Raw genomic sequence first — 27580 nt, forward strand, 5'->3', positions numbered from 1 at the left:
CTAGTAAAAGCACAGTACACAAAACACTGGCTAGGAACACAGTTAACCCTTTGATCACACTAGATGTTTAATCCCTTCCCAGCCAGTGTCATCAGTACAGTGAGTGTATATTTTTAGCACTGATCACTGCATTAGTTCCCGCAAAGCGTCAGTAAGTGTGCGATTGTCCACTGCAATATCGCAGTCCCGCCATAAGTTGCTGATCGCCACCATTACAAGTATAAAAAACAAATACAAATTCCAAAAATATATCCCAGTTTGTGGATACTATAATGTTCATGTAAACCAATCAATACATGCTTATTGGGATTTTTGCCTAAATTTATGAAGAAATTGGTTTTACATTTTTTTATTGGATAGGTTTTATAGCAGAAAGCTAAAAACGTATTGTTTTTTTTCTTCAAAATTGTCCATCTTTTTTTTGTTTATAGTGAAACAAAAAAAAAAAAAAAAATGCAGTGGTGATCAAATACCATCAATAGAAAGCTCTAATTTTGGGGTAAAAAATGACAAGTTTTAATTTGGGTACAGTGTTGCATGACCATGACCACGCCATTGTCCGCATCGCAAAAAAATGGCCTGGTTATGAAGGGGGGGGGGGAATAGAAATGCATCTGTTCTGAACCATAAAAATAGAAAGTTAAACAGAAAAGACCAAATTTCTTCCAACCATGTATAAGACGTTTGGGAAAAAAATTATCAGTTGGGGTCCTTTCATACGGGCGCTCATACGGGCGCTCCGTATGTCCATATTTTATCCCATTTTTTTGCGGATGAAAAACTGACATAATGCATGTCAATGGGATCATCCGCTGACATCCGATTTGCATCCTTTCCGATCAGTTCCGTGTTTTTGAACAGGAAGAGAACCCTATTTTTCTTCCGTTTAAAAAAACAGAACGGACGCAAAAACGGATGTCAGCGGTGTCATCCGCTGACATCCGCAATCCCATTGACATACATTATCTCCATTTATCATCCGCAAACGGATAGGATGATAAACTGACATACGGACCGGATGACACAAGTGTCATCCGTGTCCGTAAAAAAAAAAAAAAAAGTGCCGGAGCGGATCAAAAAACGGTCCGCTCCGTGTGAAAGGACCCTTACAGGTCATAAACCAATGTATGCTTTGTATCCTAGAAACTGCTCAACAGATCCTGCAGCAGGACATCCATTCACAGCATCGATGGTAAACTTCCCATTTCTTTAGCATTATTGGCTCACAAAATCGAATAATAAGTTCTAAGCCTGGTTACCTTATGCCTCGTTTCCACTGAGCGGAACGGTACAGTTTGGAAGGGTTATAATGGTCCGGCCTAATTATGTGAGCTTTTCCACTGGAAGTCTGGACTATTATCTGGACTGAGCTTTTCGTTTGAAGTGAGCATTGACGTTTTCCTGTCCGCCAATCAGTGGAATGTATCGTGTGACGCCAGTAGCTCCACCCTAACCGTACCGTATCATTTCCTATGGCCCTACATCTGAAGGAGGACCAGGAATGGTGCGGTTTGGTTCGGTTGCATGGGCCACTTTCATAATGGAAACACTCAAAATAGCGTACCGACCCAAACCGATCCGCTCAGTGGAAACGAGGCATTCGATAACCTAGTGCGATCGGTAACTGTAAACTGACCCGGATGGGCTAACTCCATAAAAGGTAATACTGCTATTCAGAGTTCGTAATTGGCCAAATGCTACCCTATATACCACAGCCAAAACTTGGAATAGTTAAGTCTTGTCTCAGAGCTGCTATTTTGCAGGTGTCAGATTTGATCATCTGTTCCACACCACACAGACGGGGACTCCGTAGCAAAAGGCCTCTATAGAGAAGTATTATTGTTACATTTGCTAATATTATTACATTTGTTATCTGTATCTGTCATTACTTACTAATTAAATGTTAGAATAAGCCATTTGTGTGATCTCTTTGCACATCTCGAATAAGCCCCCGTTCACACTAAGGCGACCTGGTCGCCTCACAGGTCGCCTCCCATAGGGAAGCTGAGGACCTGTTCTAATAGGAGCGACACAAGTCGCTCCGACTTAGAAAAAGGGTCCGGAGCTTCTTTGGGGCGACCAGGAAGCGACCGCCATAGACTTCAATGTTATGAAGTCCGTGGCGGCCGCTCCGAGGTCACGGGGCGCTGCTCGCACCGCGATCTCGGAGGTCGCCCCGGGAAGTAGCGTCGCGTGTATGTGAACCGGCGCTAAAGCCCCAAAAATGTAAACTATCACGTGATAAAACTTTGCTTCATACATCTTAAGAATTCAAGGATGTGCATGACGGTGGGTACAAATGCAAACAAAATATTGTGTGTGTGTCAGCGCAACTATAAATCTGGAATCCAATTTTACAGAAATATATAAGTGAATAAATAAATCGTAGCTGCTATATAATCATTTGCTCATCGCTACACATCCAAAGTTGACAATCAAATCATAAGATACAGCGCTACTGACACTTCATCATAAAAAATGTGCAAATCCAACAATATTGAAGTGCATAAATGAATAAAGGTGCTATTCTAGGGCCAAAATAGTGGAAATGCAGAGTGCTGTGCAAAAACTTACAATTCTGGCGTATGAGTAGTAAATGGTATATCCATAAAACACTCCTTACACTATGAAGGTAGTACCCGTGTGCAAATGCCGCAATATAAAAAAAAAAAAAATGCAGTGCTTAAAAAGGAAGTAAACCCTCCTCCGACACTTTTCCCTATAGGTAAGCCTATATTAAAGCTTACCTATAGGTACTGTAAATATCTCCTGTACCGTTTAGGAGATATTTACCTTAGATGCAGCCAGTGACGTCACTGGCGCATGCGCTCTGAAGGAACGGCCACTGGTGCCGTTTCTTCAGAGACCCGTGCCGTGACTGTCGGCTCCCACGCGCGTGCGCGGGAGTGCCGTCACCGCGGCTCCGGCCAATCAGATTGCCGGATGCCGCGATCCCGGAAGACGGACGCCTCGTTCTAAGGTAAGTATTTCATAATGAGCTAGTATGCGATGCATACTAGCTCATTATGTCTCTTTCAGCTTGTAAAAAAAAAAAAAATTGAACTGAGTTTACAACCTCTTTAAATACATAAAGCGCTATCAATGTGCAATTTTAGCATCTAGTGCTATTAATAACGACACATCATTTGCTTTAAATATAAGCATATAATAGTCCATAAGGTGCATCCAACAAAATCAAAATTTCTTCAAAGTCCCAAAGGTGCTCAAGTGATTAATGGGTTAATTAAGAGTGCTCGTGATCCCTCCGCTGTATACGGATGGCCTCTCACCTCATATTATGACCTGCGTTTTACCACCAAGCCAAAAACGACTGTTCCCCCTATGGGGATGTAACGGGTCACACCACCGTATCCAGGGATTTCCTTGAGACTATGGGGGTTGCAAATCAACTTTGCCTGCTGCTTCATACTTTGTTTTATTTTGCCTAAATAAACCTATTTTAAGCAGAGAGCACTAGATCCTCTTTCCCTCTTTCTGCAATATGTGTATCGAGTATATGAAGCAGGAGGCAAGTTGATTTGCAACCCCCATAGTGTTTTAAGGAAATCCCTGGTGTGACCCGTTACATCTCCATAGGGGAACAGTTGTTTTTGGCCTGGTGGTAAAACACAGGTCATAATACAAGGTGAGAGGCCATCCGTATACAGTGGAGGGATCACGAGCACTCTTAATTAATCCATTAATTACTTGAGCACCTTTGGGACTTTGAAGAAATTTTGATTTTGTTGGATGCACCTTATGGACTATTATATGCTTATATTTAAAGTGAATGATGTGTCATTATTAAATGTTAGCACTAGATGCTAAAATTGCACATAATAGCACTTTATATATTTAAGCACTGCATTTGTTTTGCGGCATTTGTACACGGGTACTACCTTCATGGTGTAAGGAGTGTTTTATGGATATACCATTTACTACTCATACGCCATAATCAATTGTATGTTTTTGCACAGCAATCAGCATTTCCACTATTTTGGCACTAGAATAGCACCTTAATTCATTTATGCACTTAAATATTATTGGATTTGCACATTTTTTATGGTTGTCAGTAGCGCTGTATCTTATGATTTGATTGTCAACAGTGGGAACAAATTGTACACAGCTACAAAGGGCATACTTGCACTGCGTGTCTACAGACCATTTACCACAAAACTGAAGAAAAGTTGTAATGGCTATCAAAGCTGGCAGATCTACATTACATAACCTCTAGGAGCCTAATCAGAATGAACATGGAATCTACATATCTTAGTTTAAAAATATTAAAATGTAGGAAATAGAACTTACTAGAAACCACCTGTGGGACAGAGTTTGATGTGGAAGTATTAGTTGTAGACGATTGACTGGATGAAGTTGCTGATGTAGATACCAATAATGAAGGGCTACTGGTTGTTGGAGAGGGAGCAGTAGCATTCTGCACATGAGCAGACTGGGATTGCACTTGAGCTTGTGCCTGAGCCGCCTGAGCTTGTGCCTGAGCCGCCTGAGCTTGTGCCTGAGCCGCCTGAGCTTGCACTACTTGTGCCTGAGCTTGAGCTTGAGCCTGAGCTTGAGCCTGAGCTTGAGCCTGGGCCTGAGCTTGTGCCTGGGCTTGTGCCTGAGCCTGGGCCTGAGCTTGTGCCTGGGCCTGGGCCTGAGCCTGAGCTTGAGCCTGAGCCTGGGCCTGAGCTTGAGCCTGGGCCTGAGCTTGAGCCTGGGCTTGAGCCTGGACTGCCATTATTGGAGTCAGCTCTGACTGCTGGATAACCTTTACTCCATCAGGTTTAGTCCATGAAGATTCACGGGTTCGTGCATTGTAAAAATAAGCCTAGAAAAGAAGGAGAGTTAAAATAAAACAATTTTTCTAAATACAAAAACAGTTAAATGGCATTTAATTTGTTCTTCTACGCTATCATAGGGGTGCTGCGCTCTCAGCACAGTGTGGATGTGTAGGACAACAGGTATCCTTATATCAGTCAAGCACAGATCATATGAAAGGAAGCAATCATGGCAGTGGCTTCTTCTCATAAGAGGGAGTCAGTTATTGGCACTGGTCTGCAAAGAATATCTTTCACTTGCTTGATGGTGGTGACAATCTTAAAATTAATGGTTTCTACTAAAAGGTACTTGCACAGCTTTAGAGCTTTATAGGGTAAGCTGCCAAAACAGTGCAAAGCCTGTGTACACTTGTTGACTTAAAACCAATGGTCTCCTTACTGCTGGAAAATATTTATTGGATTTATTTTGTTGCTATTTGTAAGTCCTATCTGAGCTCAAGTTTTAAGAGCTGGATGGCAGTTACTTTGGGGGACACATAAAGAGGGTGGAAGTAGGTTTGTGAGTATAGATGGGGTACAATCTATACCCCCTTCTCTTTTTGGGGGCACAAGGAATGTTTTACTTTTGTTTTGCCATCAGAAATTAAAATGTACTTTTTGGGTGGCATTGTAAGTTCCTTCTACTGCACAATGGGGGCAGGCACCCAACTAGTCACTTTGCAAAGTGAGAGCAAACAACAATAAGTAATTTGAACAGGAAGCTTCTGTACAGAAGCAAAAAGCAGGGAAAACATATATATATATGGATTGCTGGACACTGCTTGTACTGGGAGGAAAAAGATAGCAGCACTGAAGGAGGATTAAGCCTGTCCTAAATTTCTTTTCAAAATGTGTTCCCATTTGACTTCAGTTTTGGCCTTAAATCTTTCATTTTCAGAAGCCTAATCCACTGTGCATCTAACAAAACTTGAATTTCATTTGCAACAATCCAAGCAATCTTCTTTGCACTGCTATAAACATGTGTAAATCTGGAAACCTGGCACCATTTGTGAAAATGATCAAATATAAGTGAATTACAAACCTTGCCATCCGGGGTCTTATTCTCCACCCAGATTTCCTCATTTGGTGGCAGTGTTGGTGCCTGCGTAGGCACAGTGTTGGGACTGGGATTTGAAGTTGTAGCAGGTGAAGAAACCGGCGGTAAACCTGGTGGAAACAGCATTCCTGGAGGCGGCATACTTCCAATATGTGGAGGAATAAAAGGAGGTCTCTATGTAAAAACAACCATACAATGGTTAAATGTAAACCAAATGCATTCAATACACTAAATCAAACATCCACTTACAAAATACAAATATAAATAAAAATCCTGCGCACCATATACAAATAAAGCTGCAAATAAAATTAAGAACACCACTCTAAAATGATGTGAAAATAAATGTGCTGCGTGGTTACAAAGTAAGCAATACAAATGACATATAGAGGATGTGTGAAAAATTTTATGATTTTAATGAGTTTCACATATATATGTAACTTGTACTGTTTAATTTGTAACGGCAAGATAAAGAATTTCCACCTGCAGCTTACAACTTAGCTGCTCTGCTTTACAAATTGGTTGCCAAGACTCTAAATGGGTAAAGTTTAATGGCCTCCCCATTATCTTTTCATATTATTTAACATAAAGGCAGCAGTTATCAACCACTTAAAGTGGAACTGCAGCTTTTGATATAATTCACATAGTTTGTTTGGGGCAGCTTGGCACACACAAACTATGTCCTTCACTAACATGTATGCAAGGCCGCTTGATGTGCGGTATATCCTGTTTGTAGCCAAGGCTAAATACATTATACCACACTGTGTTGCGGGTTCGAGCCGAGGCCTTCCAGTCTCATACCCAGAACACAGTAGAGTCTCTGATCTGTGCTCAGCCATGCAGAGAAAGCCATGAATTCTTTTTTTAAATAATCTTTAACAAATTCAAGAGAAAGCAATGTATTCTAACAATGAATCAGAGGTTGTGACATCAGCTTGCCTCTCTGACTCAGAGGAAGCTTTGTATTCATTGCTAGAATATATTGCTTTCTCTCAATGGCTGAGCGCCGATCAGGTAGACTCTGTGTTCCAGGTACAAGACTGGAAGTCTGGGCTCCAACCAGGAACAGTGTGGTATGCTGTATGTAGCCTCAGGGGCCTCATGTTAGTGAGGGACATAGTTCCTTGGCCCAAACTATGTAAAGTAAATCAAAAGCTGGAAGTCCCTGACCCGTTATAACTCCTTAGAGTCCAAAAATGGTGCCCTCCCAATTAGCTTTTGTAGTCTACCTTACACTAAAATTCTTAACGACATTGGGTTCTCTTACGTGAGCAATGGATGCTTTCACAGAAAACACAAATGTCATCCAGATTTTCAGAGGTCATTTTTGGCACCTGGTGATAAATCTGGAAACAAAATACTATATATTAGCTGCAGCAAAACATGGGAAGTAGTAAGGCGGTGTGAGTTGACAGGAACAGAAAAGATGGTCATGTCTCATTAGAACACAAACTCACCTACTGTAGGGACCACTCCAGATGTGCATCCCTCAGTTGTGAATGACACTGCTCTATATTTAAATGTTGTTTTGACGGGTATGCATAGTGGTGACACTATGTTCTTACCCTCCTTCCTCTACTGCCCATGTGTCAAATATTCCCTCCATTAGGAACTTTCCCATAAACTCTATACTGCCCCCAGAGTAGGTTAAGAATTTAGGAACAGTGCTACTGAAATCTAACCAGCAGCGATCTTCGCAGATACTGGCAAATCACAGGAAGCCTCCCCTCGCTTTATCTGTGGTCCTACATATCACATGATTTACTGCTGTTGATTGGTTCACATCCAAGATTTTACAATACATGGCCCAGTCCATTGGCCCCTCAATGTGGCAAAGTCGGCCTGTACCTTTAGCAGAGAAACAGTCCCAAAGCATCATGTTTCCAACTCCGTGCTTGACTGTAGGGATGGTGTTCTTAAGGTCATAGTCAGAATTTTTCTTCTTCCAAACACAGCAAGTCAAGTTAATGCCAAAGAGCTCAATTTTGTTCTCATCTGACCACAGCACTTTCTTCCAATCCTTCTCTGAATCATTTAGATGTTCATTGGCATGACTGTACATTTGCCTTCCTGGGGGGGGGGGGGGCTATGTTTGGAGGAAGAACAATGCTGACTATGACCCTAAGAACACCTTCCCACAGTAAAGCAGAGGTGGAAACATGATGCTTTGAGGCGGTTTCTCTGTTAAAAGTACAGACTGACTTCGTGGCATTAAGGGGCCAATAGATGGGGCCATGTATTGTACAATCTTGGATGAGAACCTTTTTCCCACAGCCAGAACACTGAAGATGGGTCATGGATGGGTCTTTCAGCATGACAATGAGCCAAAACATACTGCAAAGGCAACAAAGGAGTGGCTCAAGAAGCACATCAAGGTCATGGGAGTGGCCTGACCAGTCTTCAAACCTTAATCCTATAGAAAATGTATGGAGGGAGCTGAAACTTTGAGTTGCCAAGTGACAGCTAAGAAAACAAAGACTTAGAGAAGATCTGTGAAAAAGAGTTGACCAAAATCCCACCTGAGATGTGTGCAAACCTGGTCACCAACTACACGAAATGTCTTACCTTCGTGCTTGCCAACAAGGGTTTCTCCACCAAGTAGTGAGTCCTGTTTTGCTTTGGGGATCAAATAATGATTTTCCCCAACGTAGGTACTGTATGTATGTATGTATGTATGTATGTATGTATGTATGTATGTATGTATGTATGTGATTATATATATATATATATATATATATATATATATATATATATATATATACACACACACACACACACACACACACACAGTGGGGAAATGCATTTGATCCCCTGCAGATTTTGTAAGGTTACAAAAAAAATAAAGGTCTATAACTTTTATCATAGGTATTTTTTAATGATAAAGACAGAATATCAACCAAAAATCCAGAAAAAAAACACACGATACAAATGTTATAAATGGAGTTGCAGTTCAGTGAGTAAAATTAGTAATTTGATCTCCTACCAAACAACAATAATTCTGGCTCCCACAGACTGGCTACAGTACATGTTCATGTGGTACACAGATGAGTCCTGTCAACTTAACAAGGTGCTCCTAATGACATCTAATTATGTGTATAAGACACCTGTCCAAAGGATTTTTCTTTCTTCCATTCAAACCTTACCATCATGGGCAAGACCAAAGCGGTGTCAAAAGACGTCAGGGACAAGATTGTGGACCTGCAAAAGACTGGAATGGGCTACAAGAACACCAGCAAGAAGCTTGGTTAGAAGGAGACAACTGTCAGAGTGATATTTTACAAATGGAAGAAATACAAAATAACCATCAATCACCCTCAGTCTGGAAAACTCAATGCAAGATTTTGCCTCATGGGGTAAGGATGATCATGAGAAAAGTGAGGGATCAGCCCAGAAATACACAGGAGGAGCTTGTGAATGATCTCAAGGCAGTTGGGGCCACAGTCACCAAACAAACCATTGGTAACACAATACGCCAACATGGATTTTAATCTTGCAGAGCCCACAAGGTCCCCCTCCTTAAGAAGGCACATGTACAGGCCCATTAGATGAGATGTCAGAAGAGACTAAAATTGAGCTCTTTGGCATTAACTTGACTCGCTGTGTTTGGAGGAAGAAAATGCTGACTATGAACCTAAGAACACCATCCCTACAGTCAAGCACAGAGGTGGAAACATGATGCTTTAGGGCTGTTTCTCTGCTAAATGTACAGTCTTACTTGGCTGCATTGAGGGGCCAAAGGATGGGGAAATGTATTGTAAAATCTTGGATGAGAAGCTTCTTCCCTCAGCCAAAATACTGAAGATGGGTCGTGGGTGGGTCCTTCCAGCATGACAATGACCCAAAACATACAAAGGCCACAAAGGAGTGGCTCAGGAAGAAGCACATTAAGGTCGTGGAGAAGCCTAGCCAGTCTCCAGACCTTAATCCTATAGAACATTTATGGAGGGAGCTGAACCTGAGTTGCCAAGTGACAGCCAAAAAACCTTGAATTTAGAGAAGATTTGTACAGAAGAGTGGACCAAAATCCCTCCTAAGATGTGTGCACGCATGGTAACCAACTACAAGAAATGTCTTACCTCTGTGCTTGCCAACAAGGGTTTCTCCACCAAGTACTAAGTTATGTTTTGCTTGGGGTTCAAATACTTATTTTACTCACAGAAGTGCAACTCAATTTATAACATTTGTAATTTGTTTTTTTTTTCTGGATTTTTGGTAGATATCCTTGATCATTTAAAATACACCTATGATAAAAAATTATAGACCATTCATTTCTTTGTAAAAGGGCAAACTCACAAAACCTGCGGGGGGTTAAATACCCAATTTTCCCATCTGTACACAAAATGGTACTCAGTTTGTATGGGCCCCACGTGCTTGTATGCATGCCTGATGTCCACTTCGGGCATGCTCCTAATGAGATGACGGATGGTGCCCTGGGATATTTCTTCCCAGATCTGGACCAGGGCATCACTGAGCTTCTGAACTGAGGTGCAACCTGGCGGCATCAGCTGGAAAGAAACAATGTCTAAGAAGTGTTCAATTGGATTTGGGTCAGGAGAGCGTTGGGGCCGTTTAATGGTATCAAATCCTTCATCCTCCAGGAACTGGCTGCATACTCTCCCCATGTGTAGCCAGGCATTGCTGTGCAGCAGAGGATCCCAGGACCCACTGCACCAGAGTAATGTCTAACAATGGGTCCAAGGATTTCATCCAGATACCGAATGGCAGTAAGGGTGCCATTGTCTAGCCTGTAGAGGTCTGTACTTCCCTCCATGGATATGCCTCCCCAGACCATCACTGACCCACCACCAAACCATTTATGCTGAACAATGTTACAGAAAGCACAACTTTTTCCACGGCTTCTCCAGACCCTTTCATGTGTTCATTTCATTACAAACAAAGCAGCTGAAACTGATTAACAACCTTCTCTGGTACTTAACTGACCAAATCAATATCCCAGGAGTTTAATTGGCTTGATATACACTATTAAACCACGTCACCTATGCTGGTGACGTGGGTCCTGGGTTTCTTCCGGGGCATGACAATGCCCGGCCTCATGTAGTGAGGGTATGTAGCCAGTTCCTAGAGGATGAAAGAATACTACTGAATAGCCCCCACGCTCGCCAGACCTAAATCTAATAAAACACCTCTGGAACATTATGTTTCGGTCCAGTCAATGCCGTCAGGTTGCACCTCAGTCTGTTCAGGAGCTCAGTGATGCCCTGGGCCAGATCTGGGATTAAATACCCCAGAACACTATCCGTCGTCTCATTAGGAGAATGCCCTGATGTGGTCAGGCATACATACAAGCACGTAGGGGCCATACAAAACTACTAAGTACCACTGAGTTGCTGCTGCAAATTATATATATATATATATATATATATATATATATATATATATATATATATATATATATATATTCCCCCCCCCCCTCCCATCACAAGAGACCCCTTCATGAAGTTCTATGGCAACAGATGGCTTCAAATAGTGATCTGTTGGCGGGTGTAATCAACCATTAGTAAATTGCTATTATCGGCAAATAGTCAACAAGAATTGTACAAGCCCAATTCCAAAAAGTTGGGATGCCATGTAAAAACAGAATGCAATGATTTGTAAATCTCATAAATCCATATTGTATTCACATTAGAAAAATAGAAAAAAAAAATTGAATGTTTTAAATTGAGAAAAATGTACCATTTAAAAAAAAAATAATTTTGAAATTGATGGCAGCAACAAATCTCAAAAAAGTTGTGACAGGGCCACGTTTACCACAGTGCAGTATCCCCTCTCAACAAGACTCTGTAAACATCTGGGTACGGAGGAGATCAGTTACTGGAGTTTTGGGAGGGGAATGTTGTCCCATTCTTTTCTGGTATATGATTCTAACTGATCAACAGTCCTGGGTAGCCTTTGTCCTATTTATTCGTTTCAAGAAGTGTCAAATATTTTAATTTGGTGAAAGGTCTGGACTGCAGGCAGGCAAGTTAAGCATCCAGACTGTTCAACTACAAAGCCCTGGTGGTGTTTTAGGGGCAGTATACAGTTTAGCATTGTCCTTTTGAAATATGCAAGACCATCCCTGAAAAAGACATGTGGATAGGAGCATAGGCGGCTCTAAACACGGATATATCTTTCAGCATTCATGGTGCCTTTCCAGATGGGCAAGCTACCCATTCCACACACACTAATGCACCCCCATACCATCAGAGATGCAGGCTTTTGAACTGAAGGCTAAAAAGCCAGAAGGTCCCTCTGATCCTCATTTTTTTTTAAACTTAAGATTTTTATTGGGCTTTACCTCTAATCCTGTTTAGTTTGGAGAACGTGGCGCCTATGGTTTCCAAAAAAATGTCACATTTCCATTCGTCAGACCACAGAACAATTTTCCACTTCGCAACAGAGCATTTTAAATGAGCTTTGGTCCAGAGAAGATGGTCGTTTTCAGATGATGTTCAGATACAGTTTGGATGGCTCGGTGAACTATGCTCAGACATTGATTTTTGAAAGTATTCCTGAGCTGTTGCAGTGATGTCCATCACAGAAGCATGTCTGTTTTTAATGCAGAGCCATCTGAGGGCCAGAAGATCACAGGCACCCCTCCCTTCTGTGGAGTGCCCCCACAGCAAGCAGCTTGCAATGGGGGCAACAGAACTGAGCTGCAGCCCTGTGTATCAATTCAGACATGGAGCTGCCATTCTGCCTGCCCCTTCTCTCTCCTGATTGGCTGAGTTTGATTGGAGCAGCAGGATCGCTGATGCGTCTCAGCTAATCAGGAGAGGGAGTGCCAGACGGCTGAGGCACTCGTGGAGGGGAGCTGCTGCACACAGAAGGCTTTTTATCTTAATGCATTAACATAAAAAAAACTTTCTGACTTTACAACCCCTTTAACCACTTTAGGACTGGAAGGATTTGCCCCCTTAATGACCAGGCCCTATTTTGCGTTTCGGCACTGCGTTATTTTAACGGACAATTGCGCGGTCGTGCGACGCTGTACCCAAATAAAATCAATGTCCTTTTTTCCCACAAAAAGAGCTTTTTGGTGGTATTTGATCACCTCTGCGATTTTTATTTTTTGTGCTATAAACAAAAAAAAAAAAGACAATTTTGAAGAAAAAAAAAACGGAATTTTTGTAAAATCTTACCTGTAAAATTCCTTTCTCCGAGTCCTCCGACAGTCGCCGCCTCTTCATATTCGTCACAATGGGGTATTAGACTTTGCTCCGAAGGAGTAGCTAGGCAACAGAATATGTTAACATTAAAGCTTTTAACATATCCCACCCTCAAGGGGTGGTCCCCTCAGTCAATACCCTCCTACTTCCTGCAACCATATCTCAGTTTCAGTGGAATAGCAGTAGAGTATATAACCAAAACCCCAAAAGAGGGGCGGGGGCGGCGACTGTCGGAGGACTCAGAGAAAGGAATTTTACAGGTAAGATTTTACAAAAATTCCGTTTTCTCTTACGTCCTCCGACAGTCGCCGCCTCTTCATATTCGTCACAATGGGGACGTCCCAAAGCAGTGCAAACATGAGGGGTGGGAAACGCATCCGCGCCGTAAGGCAACGCAGTCTCCGCATCAAAGAAAGGAACCTTACCAAAGGAAGGAAACCAGCTGGGCAATACGAAAAAACTTGCTCAACAGGAGCAACAACCCAGGAAAAACAAATAACCAGGGGATAAAAGACATATCCCAACAGCCAGGGATCCCAACAGGTGATCCTAGGGAACAGCCGCACTAAGAACCTTGCGGCCAAAGGAAGCATCCGCCGATGCCTGAACATCTACCTTGTAGAATTTTGTGAAAGTGTGTACGGTCGACCAGGTCGCCGCCTTACACACCTGGGCTACAGAAGCCCCATGACGACAGGCCCAAGACGTACTCAGAGATCTAGTAGAGTGCGCCTTCACAGGCACAGGGGGAACCTTCCCCTGCAAAGCATAGGCCTGTTCAATGGTCTGCCTGATCCATTTGGCGATGGTAGAGGCAGACGCCGCCATGCCCTTCCGAGGACCCTCTGGAAGAACAAACAAGGAATCCGTCTTTCGAAAAGACTCAGTCGATTTAAGGTAAACCCTTATCGCCCGAACAACATCCAAAGAATGTAGTCTCACCTCTTTCGGATGTTTAGGCTTCGCGCACAGCGAAGGCAAGACAATATCCTCATTGAGATGGAATTCCGAAACCCGCTTCGGAAGAAAAGAAGGATTAGGTCGCAAGACCACCTTATCCAAGTGAATAACCAGATACGGAGACTTGCAGGACAAAGCCGCCAGCTCCGACACTCTGCGAGCCGAAGTGATCGCAACCAAAAAGGCGACCTTTTTGGACAACATAGACAACGAGATCTCCCTGATCTGTTCAAAAGGAGCACGTTGTAACACAGATAGAACGAGATTCAAGTCCCAAGGGGGCAGAGGATCCCTCCTAGGAGGAACCAGATGCCGCACTCCCTGAACAAAAGTGCCAACCAAGGAGTTGGAAGCCACGGACGTTGAAAAAGAACGGCCAGCGCAGACACCTGACCCTTTATCGTAGCCAGCGCCAAACGCTGATCGACACCTGTTTGAAGGAAGGACAACACTCGGGAAACCGAGTACGTGCGGGGTGAAAACCCCCTGGGCTCACACCAGGCAAAATAGGCCTTCCAAGTACGGTAGTAAACCTTCCCCGAGGAAGACTTCCTCGCGTTGATCAAGGTATGAACGACCTCAGGGGAGAGACCCCTCTCCTTCAGGACCTCTGTCTCAACAGCCAGGCCGTCAAAGCCAGCAACTGTAAAGCAGGATGGTATATCGGCCCTTGAGACAGAAGATCGTCTCGAAGAGGCAGACGCCACGGGGCGTCGACCGCCAGATTCACGAGGTCTGCAAACCAGGACCGGCGTGACCAATCCCGCGCCACAAGAATCACCGTGCTGCGTTCCAAGTGCAACCTGCGAAGGAACCTGGACAGCAACTGAATCGGTGGAAACGCGTACATCAGCTTGTACTGATGCCACGGGGCCACTAACGCGTCCGACGCGTCTGCCCGAGGGTCGCGCGTCCTTGCCACGAACCTTGTTGTTGAGACGAGACGCGAACAGGTCCACATCTGGAAGACCCCACTTCGCGCACAACATCTGGAAGACAGCCGGGTGGAGAGACCATTCCCCCTGATCCAGGGTCTGGCGACTGAGTCCGCCTGCCAGTTCTCCACCCCCGGAATGTGAACCGCTGTTATCGCCGGGACAGGAGTCTCGGCCCAGGACAGAATGTCGGCCACTTCTCGAGCCGCTCGGGCACTCCTGGTGCTCCCTTGGTGGTTGATGTAGGCCACCGCCGTGGCATTGTCCGTCTGCACCCGAACCGGGCAGCCCTGCAGCCGGTCCGTCCAACGATGAAGACAGAGATTTATCGCACGCAATTCCAGAATGTTGATCGGAAGGGAGGACTCCCCCTCCGACCAAGTTCCCTGGGCGGACAGAACGCCCAGAACACCACCCCAGCCCGACAGGCTGGCATCCGTGGTGATCACCATCCACGAGATAGGACGAAAAGACTTGCCCCCCGACACCATCGGGGACTGGAGCCACCACAGAAGGTCCCTTCTGGTGCGATGGCCCAACGAGATTTGAAGATCCAGAGATTGAGGTCGCCCGTCCCACCTGGACAGGATCTCCGCTTGGAGACCCCGCGTGTGAAACTGGGCAAAGGGAATCGCCTCGAAGGCCGAGACCATCAATCCCAGACATCTCATGCACGTCCGCAGAGACGAGTGCGGAAAGTCCCTGAGGGACCTGACTTCCTCCTGAAGAGTTCCGAGTTTGTCTTCCGGCAGGAAGACCTTCGCCTGAACTGAGTCCAGGATCATTCCCAGGTAGGGAAGACGAACCGATGGACTCCGTGTCGACTTTGGAAAATTTATCGTCCAACCAAACTCCTGCAGAGTTTGCATCGTGACAGACAGGTCCTTCTCCAGACCCTGGCTGGTCGCAGACCGAACCAGAATGTCGTCCAGATACCCCAGGACAGAGATGCCCTGGGCTCTCAATAATGCCAGAACCGGTGCAAGCACCTTGGTGAAAACCCGCGGAGCCGAGGCGAGACCAAAAGGTAACGCCACGAACTGGTAGTGATCCTCCGCAATGGCGAATCGAAGGTACCTCTGGTGACCCTCGAAAAAAATGGGGATGTGAAGATACGCATCCGTCAAATCGATGGAGGCCATGAATTCCCCTGGAACCAGGGCAGCCACCACCGACCGCAGGGATTCCATGCGGAACTTGCGAACCCGCACAGAGCGGTTTAGAGCCTTCAAGTCCAGAATTGGACGAACCTTGCCCTCCTTCCTGGGCACGGTGAACAGATTGGAATAAAACCCCCGAAATCTGTCCCGATGAGGTACCGGAACCACCACTCCCTGAGCCCTCAGGTCTCGCACCGCCAGGTGCAGGTCCCGTAAACGCTCTGGAGACTGTTGAAAATTTGAGGGAAAAAATCTGCTCTCCGGCCGAGAGAGAAACTCGATCTTGTAACCAGATCGAACGATCTCCTGAACCCACCTGTCCCGCACGCGGGCCAACCAGGGTTGAAGAAAACCGAGCAAGCGTCCCCCCACCCCAAAACTGGGTGAGGGCGCCCCTTCAGGCCGCACTGTTATGGGCAGCGGGTCCGGACTGACCGGACTTCTGTTTACCAGACCAGGGCTTCTTTTGAGAGCCTTGTCCCTTGAACGGTTTGCCCTTGTAGTGCGACCGAAAGGCACGAAAGGACCCCTGAGGGGGCCGAAAATTAGCATGCTTCTTCCCAGAAGCCCCCTTAGCCTTGGGGAAATGGGGCAAGAGAGTGCTCTTACCTCCGGTGATCCCCTTAATCAACACATCCAAGGACTCCCCAAAAAGGCGAGACCCATCATAAGGCAGATTGGCTAAGGTCTTACGTGAAGATTGGTCCACCGACCAACACTTCAACCAAACCCCTACCTGACATTTTTTACACTTTTGGGGGTACCAGTGACATTACTACAGTAATCAGTGCTAAAAATATGCACGGTTACTGTAATAATGACACTGGTAGGAAAGGGGTTAACCCTATAGGTGATCAATGGGTTAAATGTGAGCCTAGGGGAGTGATTCTAACTGTGGGGGGGGGGGGGGGGTGTAGCCTGGGAAATGACCATAGAGACATGTGATCCTATATAGAAGGATCACTTGAGCTCTGATCATTTCAGGGAGAACAACGGTCGGCTGTGTTTACAACAGCCGACCGTCCTCTCTCAGCGGGGAGCAAACGCGGGTGTCAGGCAGCAATCGGAGCCGCCTGACCCGTGCATCGGCTTCCCCGCTGCCGAGTGGGGATGGCGCACGCTCGCCCCCTAAGCTTCCTGCATGTGACCGACATAGGTCTACGTCGGTTTGCGCAGGAAAGCCATCCTGCCGCAGTAAAAAGGCGGCGGGTGGTTGGGAAGTGGTTAACCTAATTAGTTAGTTACAAAATCTTCCATCAGCTCTTCCCTGTTAGTACCACTTTATTTAGCTTTTTAAACCCTGTCCCAACTTTGAGACGTGTTGCTGCCAGCAATTCAAATATTACCTTCTTTTTGTCTTACAACAGTACGTTTTCTCAGTTTAAACATTTAACATTAGGGATGCACCGAAATTTCGGCCACCGAAATTCTCATTTCGGCCGATAATGGGTTAACAGTGCCGAAATTAATATGGCCGCCGGGAGGATGGAGGAGGGCGCAGCACAGCGCAGGACAGGTTTTAAAAGTCCCGCCTCTGGCCGGCCGCCCGCCTCTCAATGACGTCCCTACTACAATCTGTGCATTATGAATGGACATACCAGGCACGAGGGCAGGGCGAGCGGCCGCTAATACATAGTACTATGTGATCCTTCCTGTCAGCTCAGCGGGACTGTGACTGTGTGTGAATGAGATCTGATCTGACCTGACACCGGGCGGGGGGAGCGGCCGCTATTACCGGTAACTATGTGAGCCTTTCACTTCCTTGTCAGTGGAGATACATGCCTGACAAGGAAGTGAAGCGCTCACATAGTTACAGCTAATAGCGGCCGCTCCCCCCGCCCCCCCGCCCGGTGTCAGGTCAGATCAGATCTCATTCACACACAGTCACAGTACCGCTGAGCTGACAGGAAGGATCACATAGTACTATGTATTAGCGGCCGCTCACCCCGCCCTCCCGCCCGGAGTGTCAGGGAAGTGAAGCTCACATAGTGACAGCTATTAGCGGCAGCTCGCCCGCCCGGTGTGTGTGAGTTCATTCATGGACAGATCGTAGTAGAAGTGACATCACCGGGAGGCGGGCGGGCGGCCAGAGGCGGGACTTTTGAATAATGGACACCGTGACTGGAGGAGTGAGTAGGAGAGGGACGCTGAGCCTAAGCTAAGGGAGGGGGGTGATAGCTGGGGCAGCTTACCATTGGTATTTGTATTAATTATGCAGCATGAGGGGGTTAATGTATTGTCACTGCTGCATTAGTGACCAACCAGTGGTAGTTAATTAACCCCTTTGTGCTGCATTAGTGCAACCAGTGTTAATTAACACTGATACTGGTTGCACTAATGCAGCACAAAGGGGTTAATTAACTGTCACTGGTCGGTCAATAATGCATCAGTGACCAGCAGTGGTAATACATTAACCCCCTTATGCTGCATAATACAAATACCATTGGTAATTAATTTAACCTATTGCCAACCCATCACAGTACATATACTGTGACAGGGTGGCAGCGACAGGTGTACGTTGCTGCCTGTTTTTTGGTGTATGCCCCTGTTCTATCTATTTTAAATTTTTTTGGGGGAAAAAGTCATTTTCGGTTTCGGTTTCCGGCCAATGGCATCCTGCATTTTCGGCCCAAAATTTTCATTTCGGTGCATCCCTATTTAACATGTTTTCTATTGTAAATTAAACATGGGTTTATGAGATTTGCAAATCACTGCATTCTGTTATTATACGAATTTTACAAGGCATCCCAACTTTTTTGGAATTGGGGTTGTAGCTTTGTGCTCAAATACACCGCTTATATTATTTCAAGGACCCCATGTGGCTAAAAGTGTTTACAGGAAAGATGTGTAGGTTTTTAGAAATACCCCAAAGTTAATTAGGAAGCATACAATAGGACAAAAGCAGCTTCTAACAGTCGACACACAGCTTAACACTGACATTTTCAAGGCAATGGAGAAAAATGACAAAAACAGTTACCTGAAGATGAGGCGGACCTATTGGAGGTGGAATGCCACTAGGCGGTGGCATTGGTGGCATATTGGGGTCAAAAGGAGGACGTCCAAATGGGGGCCGTGGTGGTGGCGGAGGTCCTCGCATCATACCGAAAGGAGGAGGTGGACGCAAGAGAGGAGGTGGGCCTCTTAAAACAGCAGCTGGGGGAGGTGTAGGACCACGAAATCGCAGAGCCTGCTGTTGCTGCTGCTGCGCCATCCTAAAAATTAGATTAACAGATATAAATGCAATACTTTAAAACTTCAAACAACTTTATTAAGATAATAGAATATTGTGAAGGCAGACAAATTTAAATTCAAACACCAATCAATCCAAACTAGGCATTCTTAATAAAAGTCAGAGAAAAAAAGTAAATTCCATTAACAGGAAAAAAACTCAAATATGCAAGCACCAAAGGGGGCAAAGGAAAGAAAACAAAATGTTTAGTCTTATTCCAGAAAATCCGCTAAATAAGTAGATTCAAACTTTTCTACGTCACAAATAGTTTATCACACTGTCTAGCCAGTCTTGTAATCCAGGCATTCTGCTAGACAGAACAGCCAGGTCTGTTGGCTCCCTAGAGAAAACACTGCAATTAAAACTGAACACAAAGCAAAAAAAAAAATCCCATTATTTGTTCATGAACAAAAAAAGGTTTGGGTTTTCAGGTGGAATGCATTTGAAAGCATGATGGTTTTGATTATCTACAGAAGTTCTACCGAACATGCTTGGGGCTCATGTGCAGAGGGCAGTTGAAAACCTTTTCTGAATGCTGGAAACCGACGGTAAAAAAAGATCAGTTTTAACGGCTCTTTCACACACGAAGTCCGCCAGGCGGACTCCGTATTTCTCAGCGGCCAATCGATCCAGAGACACAGCTGTCAGGTCCCCATGCATCTCTATGGGGGAATCGGATGGGAACGGACGGTCAGTCCATTCTCATACGATCCGATCCCCTGGACGGATGGAAAATAGGGTTTCCATCTGTTCAGATTTGACGGATTGGATCGGATGTCAGCGGACATGTCTCCGCTGACATTCGATGCCCTATAGAGATGCATGGGGTGACCGTTCAGATGCGCCAAAAAAAAACTGACAGGCGGATCTGTGTGAAAGGGGCCTAAAGCTTTTACTTACCGAGTTTAAGTGAGAGTTTAGTAGCGGGTATGAGCATATGAGATTAGAAACGTTTTTTAAAAGATGACCCCAGGGGACCCTCCCAAATGCCCACAATACATGAAAAACTATTTCAGCCATTCTGTGAGAGAAGACAGAGCAGCAGCAGAGAGAGCAGTATGCTTGATTATCTTATTTTTTGTTGAAATGCTCCAGATGTTGCTGAGGCTCCAAAGACATAGAAAATTGCATGAGAGGACCAGAGTTCATTGCTACTGGACTCATCCATTGATGCAGGCAACAGCATGTGGTGAAACTCATTTTTTTCAACATTTTTAGATGCTGAAAAAGTATCAGAAATGTTTTCCCCTTAAAAACACTTATAAACACAGTTTACTGCGATTACACAAGGTTTCAAGCATTTGGCGTTTGAAAAGCCGTTAAACTACAGTCCTCAATGTGATTTTTCTGCTTAACAAAAAAAAAAAAAAAAGGCAGTAGCTTCAACTATCTCTAAACTACTATAAACGGCTGAGTGTATATATACACATAAAACAGAAGAGAATTGAGGGACTGCTGAAAAAAAAAAAAAAAAAAAACACGCACAACTGACGACAGCCGTCAGCGCACATTCTGCCGACAAGAATCTGTCATGCAAGCATTAAAATTTTTGTATGCCGACACCAGAACGGCTGATTGTTCGCCAGTCAGTACAGAATTCGGCCGACAGACCGCAGATTTGCAAGACTGGGCATGCCCACAAAAAGAAAAAAACACAGAGAAAGTTAACCATTACATGACATCACTTCTGCAGTCGGCGGACAAAATTCTTGTGCTGTCTTTGCACTTTTCAACAGACACCGACAGCCCGGGGACAAAAGACGGCCGATCGTTCGCCAACGATCGGTACGTGTGTACGGGGCTTAAGACATTCAGTCTCACAATTACAAGTGCACCAGGAAGACCTGGAAAACAGGGAAAGATGCCAAAACCTACGCATTGGCAGGATATCTGAAAATGTAACAAAATCCAACCCCACCTCTTGGGCCTATTCAACCTCCTTGCGCCAGATATTGCTGACATAGACTGGCAACTTGACCGAGCCCACATGTCCTTGGCCCCCAAACCTCCCGCCGGAGCCAGACCGAGAGACATTGTAGTCCGTTTTCACTACTATGACAGCAAAGAGGCCCTCACTATGGCTACCCGCAACCACGCTCACATCTACTACAAAGGAGACAAAATTCAAATTTTCAGCGATTTATCTCTAATTACCTTGGCAAAGAGACGTACCCTACGACCCATCACTTCACGTCTACAAACTCACAAAGTCCCTTACTACCGGCACTTCCTGTTTCGCCTGAGTGTCATGAAGGATGAAAAACATACCCTACGCAATCTTCATGAGGGAGAAGCTTTCCTTAAAGGCCTGGGTCTTCCACCTCTCCCAGCCGACGAATCCATCCCTCCACCCTGTACACCGCAAGCTTCCTCTGCACCTACCAGGATCTGGACACCTGCTAAAGGGACTCGAAGAAGATCTCTTCTACCCCACAATGTTCCTGTCTGAACAAGTACCCCACCTGATCCTCCCGTGGTCACCTTTCAGGATCCAGCTTTGGCCCCAGGCCTCACAAAACCTTTTCTCCCCAGGGCTTTTCCTTGTTTTTCCCATTGTCACTTCTGGGAATGTTGACAAGTCCCATGGCATGGTTCAGAGGTTGTAATGCAATTCGTTTTTTCTCTGCCTGTTGGGTCCGAGAGGGAGACTAGGACCCCTTTCTCGCCATCTTGCGGAGTCACGTCTCCCCACCTGTCCCGCAGTAAAACCCGTGGGCACCTGAGACACAGTTTTTTCTCGGGTTTTCAACTGTTCAGTTGTTTTTTTATTTTCCTTTCCTATGCCTTCAAGGCTTTGTGGTTGTTATGCTACTGACTTCTCCATGAGACTATTTTCTTTTTCACGTATGACCTTCCATTCAGCTTTAGTCTTTTTTTCTTCTTATTTCCATGTACCACTGGGTCACTCATCATATTAGACGGAATATGTATGCTTCATGTTTCTAATTATGGCTTTAAAAATTTTATCTTATAACATTAAAAGGTCTAAACTCCATCAAGAAACACTGGACTGCCCTAAGAGAATTTAGAGCGTCTGGGGCTGATGTAATTCTGATTCAGGAGACATACTTTCGCCCTAGAGGCTTTTTCAAATTCGTCTCTAGATACTTTCCCCACTTGTTTATAGCATCGGATTCATCTGGCAAGGCCAGGGTAGTGATTCTTGTCAAACGCACCAGTCCTCTCCGGATCAAGTCCTCCCGCCTGGACCCTCATGGTCGCTACGCGATTTTGGAATGTGAGTATATGTCCGCTCACTTTCTGCTTATGAATGTTTATGTTCCAAATACTGGGCAGATAAAATCTCACTGAAACACTTGAGCTATTGCAAAAGTCACCTCACCCATTTACAATTGTGGGCGGTGACTTTAATGTCGCCTTCTCCCCTTCACAAGATAAGAGACCTTTATTTCACGCCAAGCTCTCACCCCCCCCCCCCCCCCCCCAACAACGCAGTCCCTATCTGCTTCCTTCCCGAAGCCGATTCGGACTCATCATCTGTTTGACGCCTGGTGAAGCAAACACCCAACCAGAAGTTTTCCTTTTATTCCCCTCCCCACAAGATGTTCTCCAGATTGGATTACTTCTTTGTCTCAGCTCCACTTTTGACTAGCGTGGTGTCGTCTGACCTGGGTTTGATAACCTGGTTTGATCACGCCCCACTTTCTCTTGATTTATCCCTCTCAAAGGCGTTCCCAAGAAAATGCCACTGGCAACTCAACGAATGCCTGTTAAACCAGACTGCCACTAGGGAGACACTTCACAGGCCTTAACTGAATGCTTTGAGTTAAATGTAGGCTCTGAAGGGGGGAGTCCACCCTGTGGGAGACTCACAAGGTTTTCTTTAGAGGACAATGCATATCCACAGGTTCTTGCCTGAAGAAAAATGCAGCAGCCCGAAAATTAGCCCTACTAGCCAAAATATGTACCGCTGAACGTCGCCTTGTGTCCACCCCCACCTCCGACAGGTTACAGTTTTACGTGATCAACTCAAATCTTTAACTTTGTCTGCCACTTCGAAATCATTGCTTTGGGCGAAACAAAAATTTTACGCATTCTCCAACAAACTCCAAAGGATGTTGGTATCTAAGCTTAATCCCCGTCCCTCCCACTCTTTCCCTGACTCTCTAATACAATCTAATTGTGCGCCTACCCATTGTCCCCAGACTATGGCCAGGGTGTTGGAGATTTTTACCAAAAAAACTCTATAATTCCCTATCTCCGACCCTTCACCCACCCTTTAAGCAGGACTCATTTGACACTTTTTTTTTTTAAAAGGACATTCACCTACCCAAACTACCCTCCTCTGATTGACAGAAGCTGAATGCTCATATCATAATAGAAGAACTCACCAATACGGTTAAGCAATTACCTACTCATAAGTCCCCAGGCCCCGATGGGCTCCCTTATATGTACTTCAAGACTTACCTGCACATCTCTCTTTAACTCCCTACTAGATGGAAAGGTTCCTCACTCCTCATTCCTACACTCTTTCATCAGTGTTATACCAAAACCAGGTAAAGATCCATCCAGCCCCCCCCCCCCCCCCCATAACTATAGACCTCATAGCACTCAAACTCTGATTACAAGATATTTACGTAAATTCTCGCTAATCGTCTATACCAAAATCTATCCGAACTGATAGATAGGGACCAGGTGGGCTTCGTCCAAACCAGACATGCCGGGGACAACCCTAGGCATACCATTGACTTGATAGATTAGAGTCCGACGCCCCACTATCATTTTAAGCTTGGACGCCCAAAAAGCGTTCGATCGATTAAGCTGGCCCTATATGTTTTCTACACTGAACCGTTTTGGTTTCAAGGGACCCTTTCCATCAGCCCTACAGGCCCTTTATTCCAACCCTTCCTCCCAAGTCGGGATGTCCTCCTTCCTGTCACAGACCTTCTGGATGTCCAATGGTACCAGGCAGTGGTGTCCATTATCACCACTCCTAGTTATACTATGTATTGGCGGCAGCCATCCGGACATCTATGGAGTCCCCATGCGGCAGAGGGAGTACAAACTTTCCTTACTTGCAGATGATATTCTGCTAACATTAACCCACCCTCGCCTCTCCCTCTCATCCCTTCATGTCCTGCTGTCCAAGTTTAGCCTCTTATCTGGCTATAAAATGAATACTTCCAAAACAGAAGCTATGCCTCTCCATATTCCCCCGGAAGACCTCTAGGTTCTACAGCAGACATATCCGTACAGATGGTGTCCTACCGCCCTTAGATACCTGGGGGTACAGATCACTCCTACATACTCGTCATTATACCCGGTTAATTACCTGCCTTTATTCAAAGACATTAGAGACACGCTAACTCGCTGGAATTTATACCCTATTTCTTGGTATACCCTATTTCTTGGTTAGGCAGGATAAACGTCCGGAAAATGTCCCATCATGCCTAAATTGCTTTATTTTTTTGAAACACCTCCAGTGCAGATTCCCATGTCCTAACTAAAAACACTTAATCACTGGTTTCTTAACCTCATATGGGAGCAATAAGGCGCATCGGGTTGCCAGCTCAGTGGTCTTCATCCCCAAAAATAGACGAGGCCTAGAAGCTCCCGATGTCCTCAAATACTACCTTGAATCTCACCTTTATTCGATTTCCTCTTGGTACTCCCAGGAGGCACCGAACAGATGGTCAGAAATTGAAATGGGTTCCCTATATCCCACTCATCCATGCTCCTTGATCTGGTCCTCTTCTTCACACCTGGACCCAAACTTCAGGTACTATGTTTGGCTACAATGCTCTTCACTATCAAAATTTGGCTTACATGCGTCAAGTTCCCTCTCTCTCCTCGCCATGTCCTCCACTAACTAACACACTTTTTAACCCTCTTCTCCCAGATAGCTTGTCACAAGCCTGTGTGTCATGCTGGGTGCAAGCAGGCCTGTTCCAGCTTCGCCACCCGTAGGTTTCGTGCATTAGAGGACCTCCAGTCCAAATACCACATTCCTAAACATGGTTTCTACCTATATCTCCAAATGAAGCATTACTTCTCCACGCTTATGCCCTCATTGGTCCTATCCAAACCCACCACATTTAAAGCGGTTGTATACTCATAAAAAAAAAAAAAAAAACCCTGCAGGAAAAAGGCATTATGAGCTAGAATGCATCGCATACTTACCTTAGAACTAAGCCCCAGGACGGTCGTCTGGACAACGCTGAGGGAGCCGACATGCTCCCTCGGCGTCTCTTTCTGGTTTGGCAGCTCTGTCGCTGTGAGTGGCCGGAGCCGCGATGACGCCACTCCCGCGCATGCGCGCAGGAGTTTACCTTCCGGCAAGAAGCACTGAAGGTCCGCCGGATTGTAATTAAGGTTATAACCTTCCTGCCTATCTCTTTACCACTGGTATTTGAGTCCACGAAGTTCTGGTAAGCGTTCCTGACTATATCCTATGGTGATGGTCGCACTCATGTTGACAAGATTTCACTTTTGGATACATGAACCCCTCTCCTTTGTTGGATATGGCCTTTTTCTTTAGAGCACTATTTTCACTTCGAGGACTGTTTCCACCACTTTCTCCAATTTAGGATGGTCTAAGTTACATAGTAGTTGAGGTTAAATAAAAAAACAATAGTCCATCCAGTTCAACCTGTGTAGGTGTGTGTGGACGTATTCATTTCCCATACCCCTGAATGTATTGATCTTGAAGATGTACATCCAAGAGTCTTATTTTAAAAGAGTCTTTTAAAAGTAGCCAAACTCCCTGCAGTTACTGCCATTTGTGGAAGAGTTCCATAATCTTATTGAAGTTGGTTCATCATTGCCTATTTGCACATTTATGCATATTGCACACTTTTTTTGCACTGTTGATCGTTGCTATTTGCACGTTATATATTACGTTTGATGGTATTATTTACACACTTGTTAATTTCCAATGTGGTTGATAGGCATCTGCCACACTGTACTTTTGTGTTTATTGCACTATATGTTGCCCCCTATACATGAGGTAGCACTGTTAATGGTTTTTATAACTGGTTATACTTCGTAATTTATGGGATAGTTCATTTTATAGGTAATTCAAATAGCGCAGCACTTTCTATCTTTCCTTAGTTAGTAAACGCAATAACTTTTGCGCAAACCAATCAAAATATGCTTATTGCGATTTTTTTTACCAAACATATGTAGCAGAAAACAAATTGGCCTAAAATGTTAAAAAATGTTTGATTTTTAAATTTTTTGGGGGAATTTATATAAAAAATGTGAAAAATATTCTTTTTTCAAAATTTACGCTCTTTTTTTGTTTATAGCGCAAAAAGTAAAAAGAAAGCTCTGTTTGTGGGAAAAAAAGAACGTCAATTTCGTTTAGGTACAGCATCGCACGACCGCGCAATTGTCCGCAGTGCCAAATCGCAAAATAGGGCCTGGTCAGGAAGGGGGTAAAATCTTCCGGGGCTTAAGTGGTTAAACATGGTGAAAATTATCAAAATACTTGCGCTACGGTGAATAAATGAAGTATCCGCAGCTGCTGTGCACAAAGTGTAAATCACTCAAAGCATAAAAACAAATACAGCGCTTGCAATTATACCATAAAATTATAAAATCTGATAAAAGTCCAAAAACAACCTTACAAATTAATATGCAATATGCAACTGACTTCTCTATATGATAAAGAGTTCTTGTGCTCCAATCTTCTTATAAGTGCAGATATGCTCCAAATTCACCCCGTGATGTGGCACACACCCCTTCAGTATCCCCACTTACCGAAGGTAATGGACTCCCCATCTTTTCAGTCTTGGGGTCAAAACAAGCTTCAATCTGATATAGGAAATGGCTGGTCACAAGGGTCCGATGTAAACTTCCCCAGCGTGACTCTCAGACAGACATTAAGGTTGCTCCCCAAACTCAGAATAAGAAAGGGAGCCAATAGTGAATTACTGCAAAGCTAGTATTTATTGCACAGTGAAAACACTTCCAGGACAAAAGATAAAACGGGCATGTAAACATGCAAGGGATCTTTCGGGAACGCCGTAACCAACGTGCGTTCCTCGATAACCAGAAGTGACATCGTTAGAACTTGAAACTGGAAATTGCATCAGAAAACAATTTAAGGCTAACTTAATATTTACCCCAAGGAGCTCATAGTTCCTTAATAATGGATCTACTGTGTTTTCGTTCTGGGAAATGGCCCTTTTTAAATTGCCCCCTCTCCAGTGAGCTTTAACTCTATCTTTCCCACAATAGGTCAAACCACTCAGATCCCTCCCATGGCAGATCCTAAAGTGGTTAGACAGGCTG

General features: G+C 44.7%; 1 protein-coding gene across 7 annotated transcripts in view; it reads right to left on the reverse strand.

Annotated features, from left to right (window-relative positions):
* TCERG1 (transcription elongation regulator 1) overlaps window positions 1–27580 on the reverse strand; it is a 192132-nt gene that overhangs the window by 150209 nt on the left and 14343 nt on the right. For 3 of the 7 annotated variants that reach the window (XM_082253127.1, XM_082253126.1, XM_082253124.1), the window contains exons 2-5: window positions 19073–19307; window positions 5860–6048; window positions 4547–4828; window positions 4309–4474 (exon numbers count right to left, since the gene is read on the reverse strand). In XM_082253127.1, coding sequence (XP_082109253.1) covers window positions 4309–4474; window positions 4547–4828; window positions 5860–6048; window positions 19073–19307 — 872 coding nt within the window. Of the gene's footprint in view, window positions 1–4308; window positions 4829–5859; window positions 6049–19072; window positions 19308–27580 lie in introns of all 7 variants that reach the window. The other 4 variants (XM_082253129.1, XM_082253128.1, XM_082253125.1 and 1 more) reach the window with 4 other exon arrangements.

This window comes from Pelophylax lessonae (assembly GCF_965119305.1).
Source record: "Pelophylax lessonae genome assembly, chromosome: 4".
Taxonomy (NCBI): Eukaryota; Metazoa; Chordata; class Amphibia; order Anura; family Ranidae; genus Pelophylax; species Pelophylax lessonae.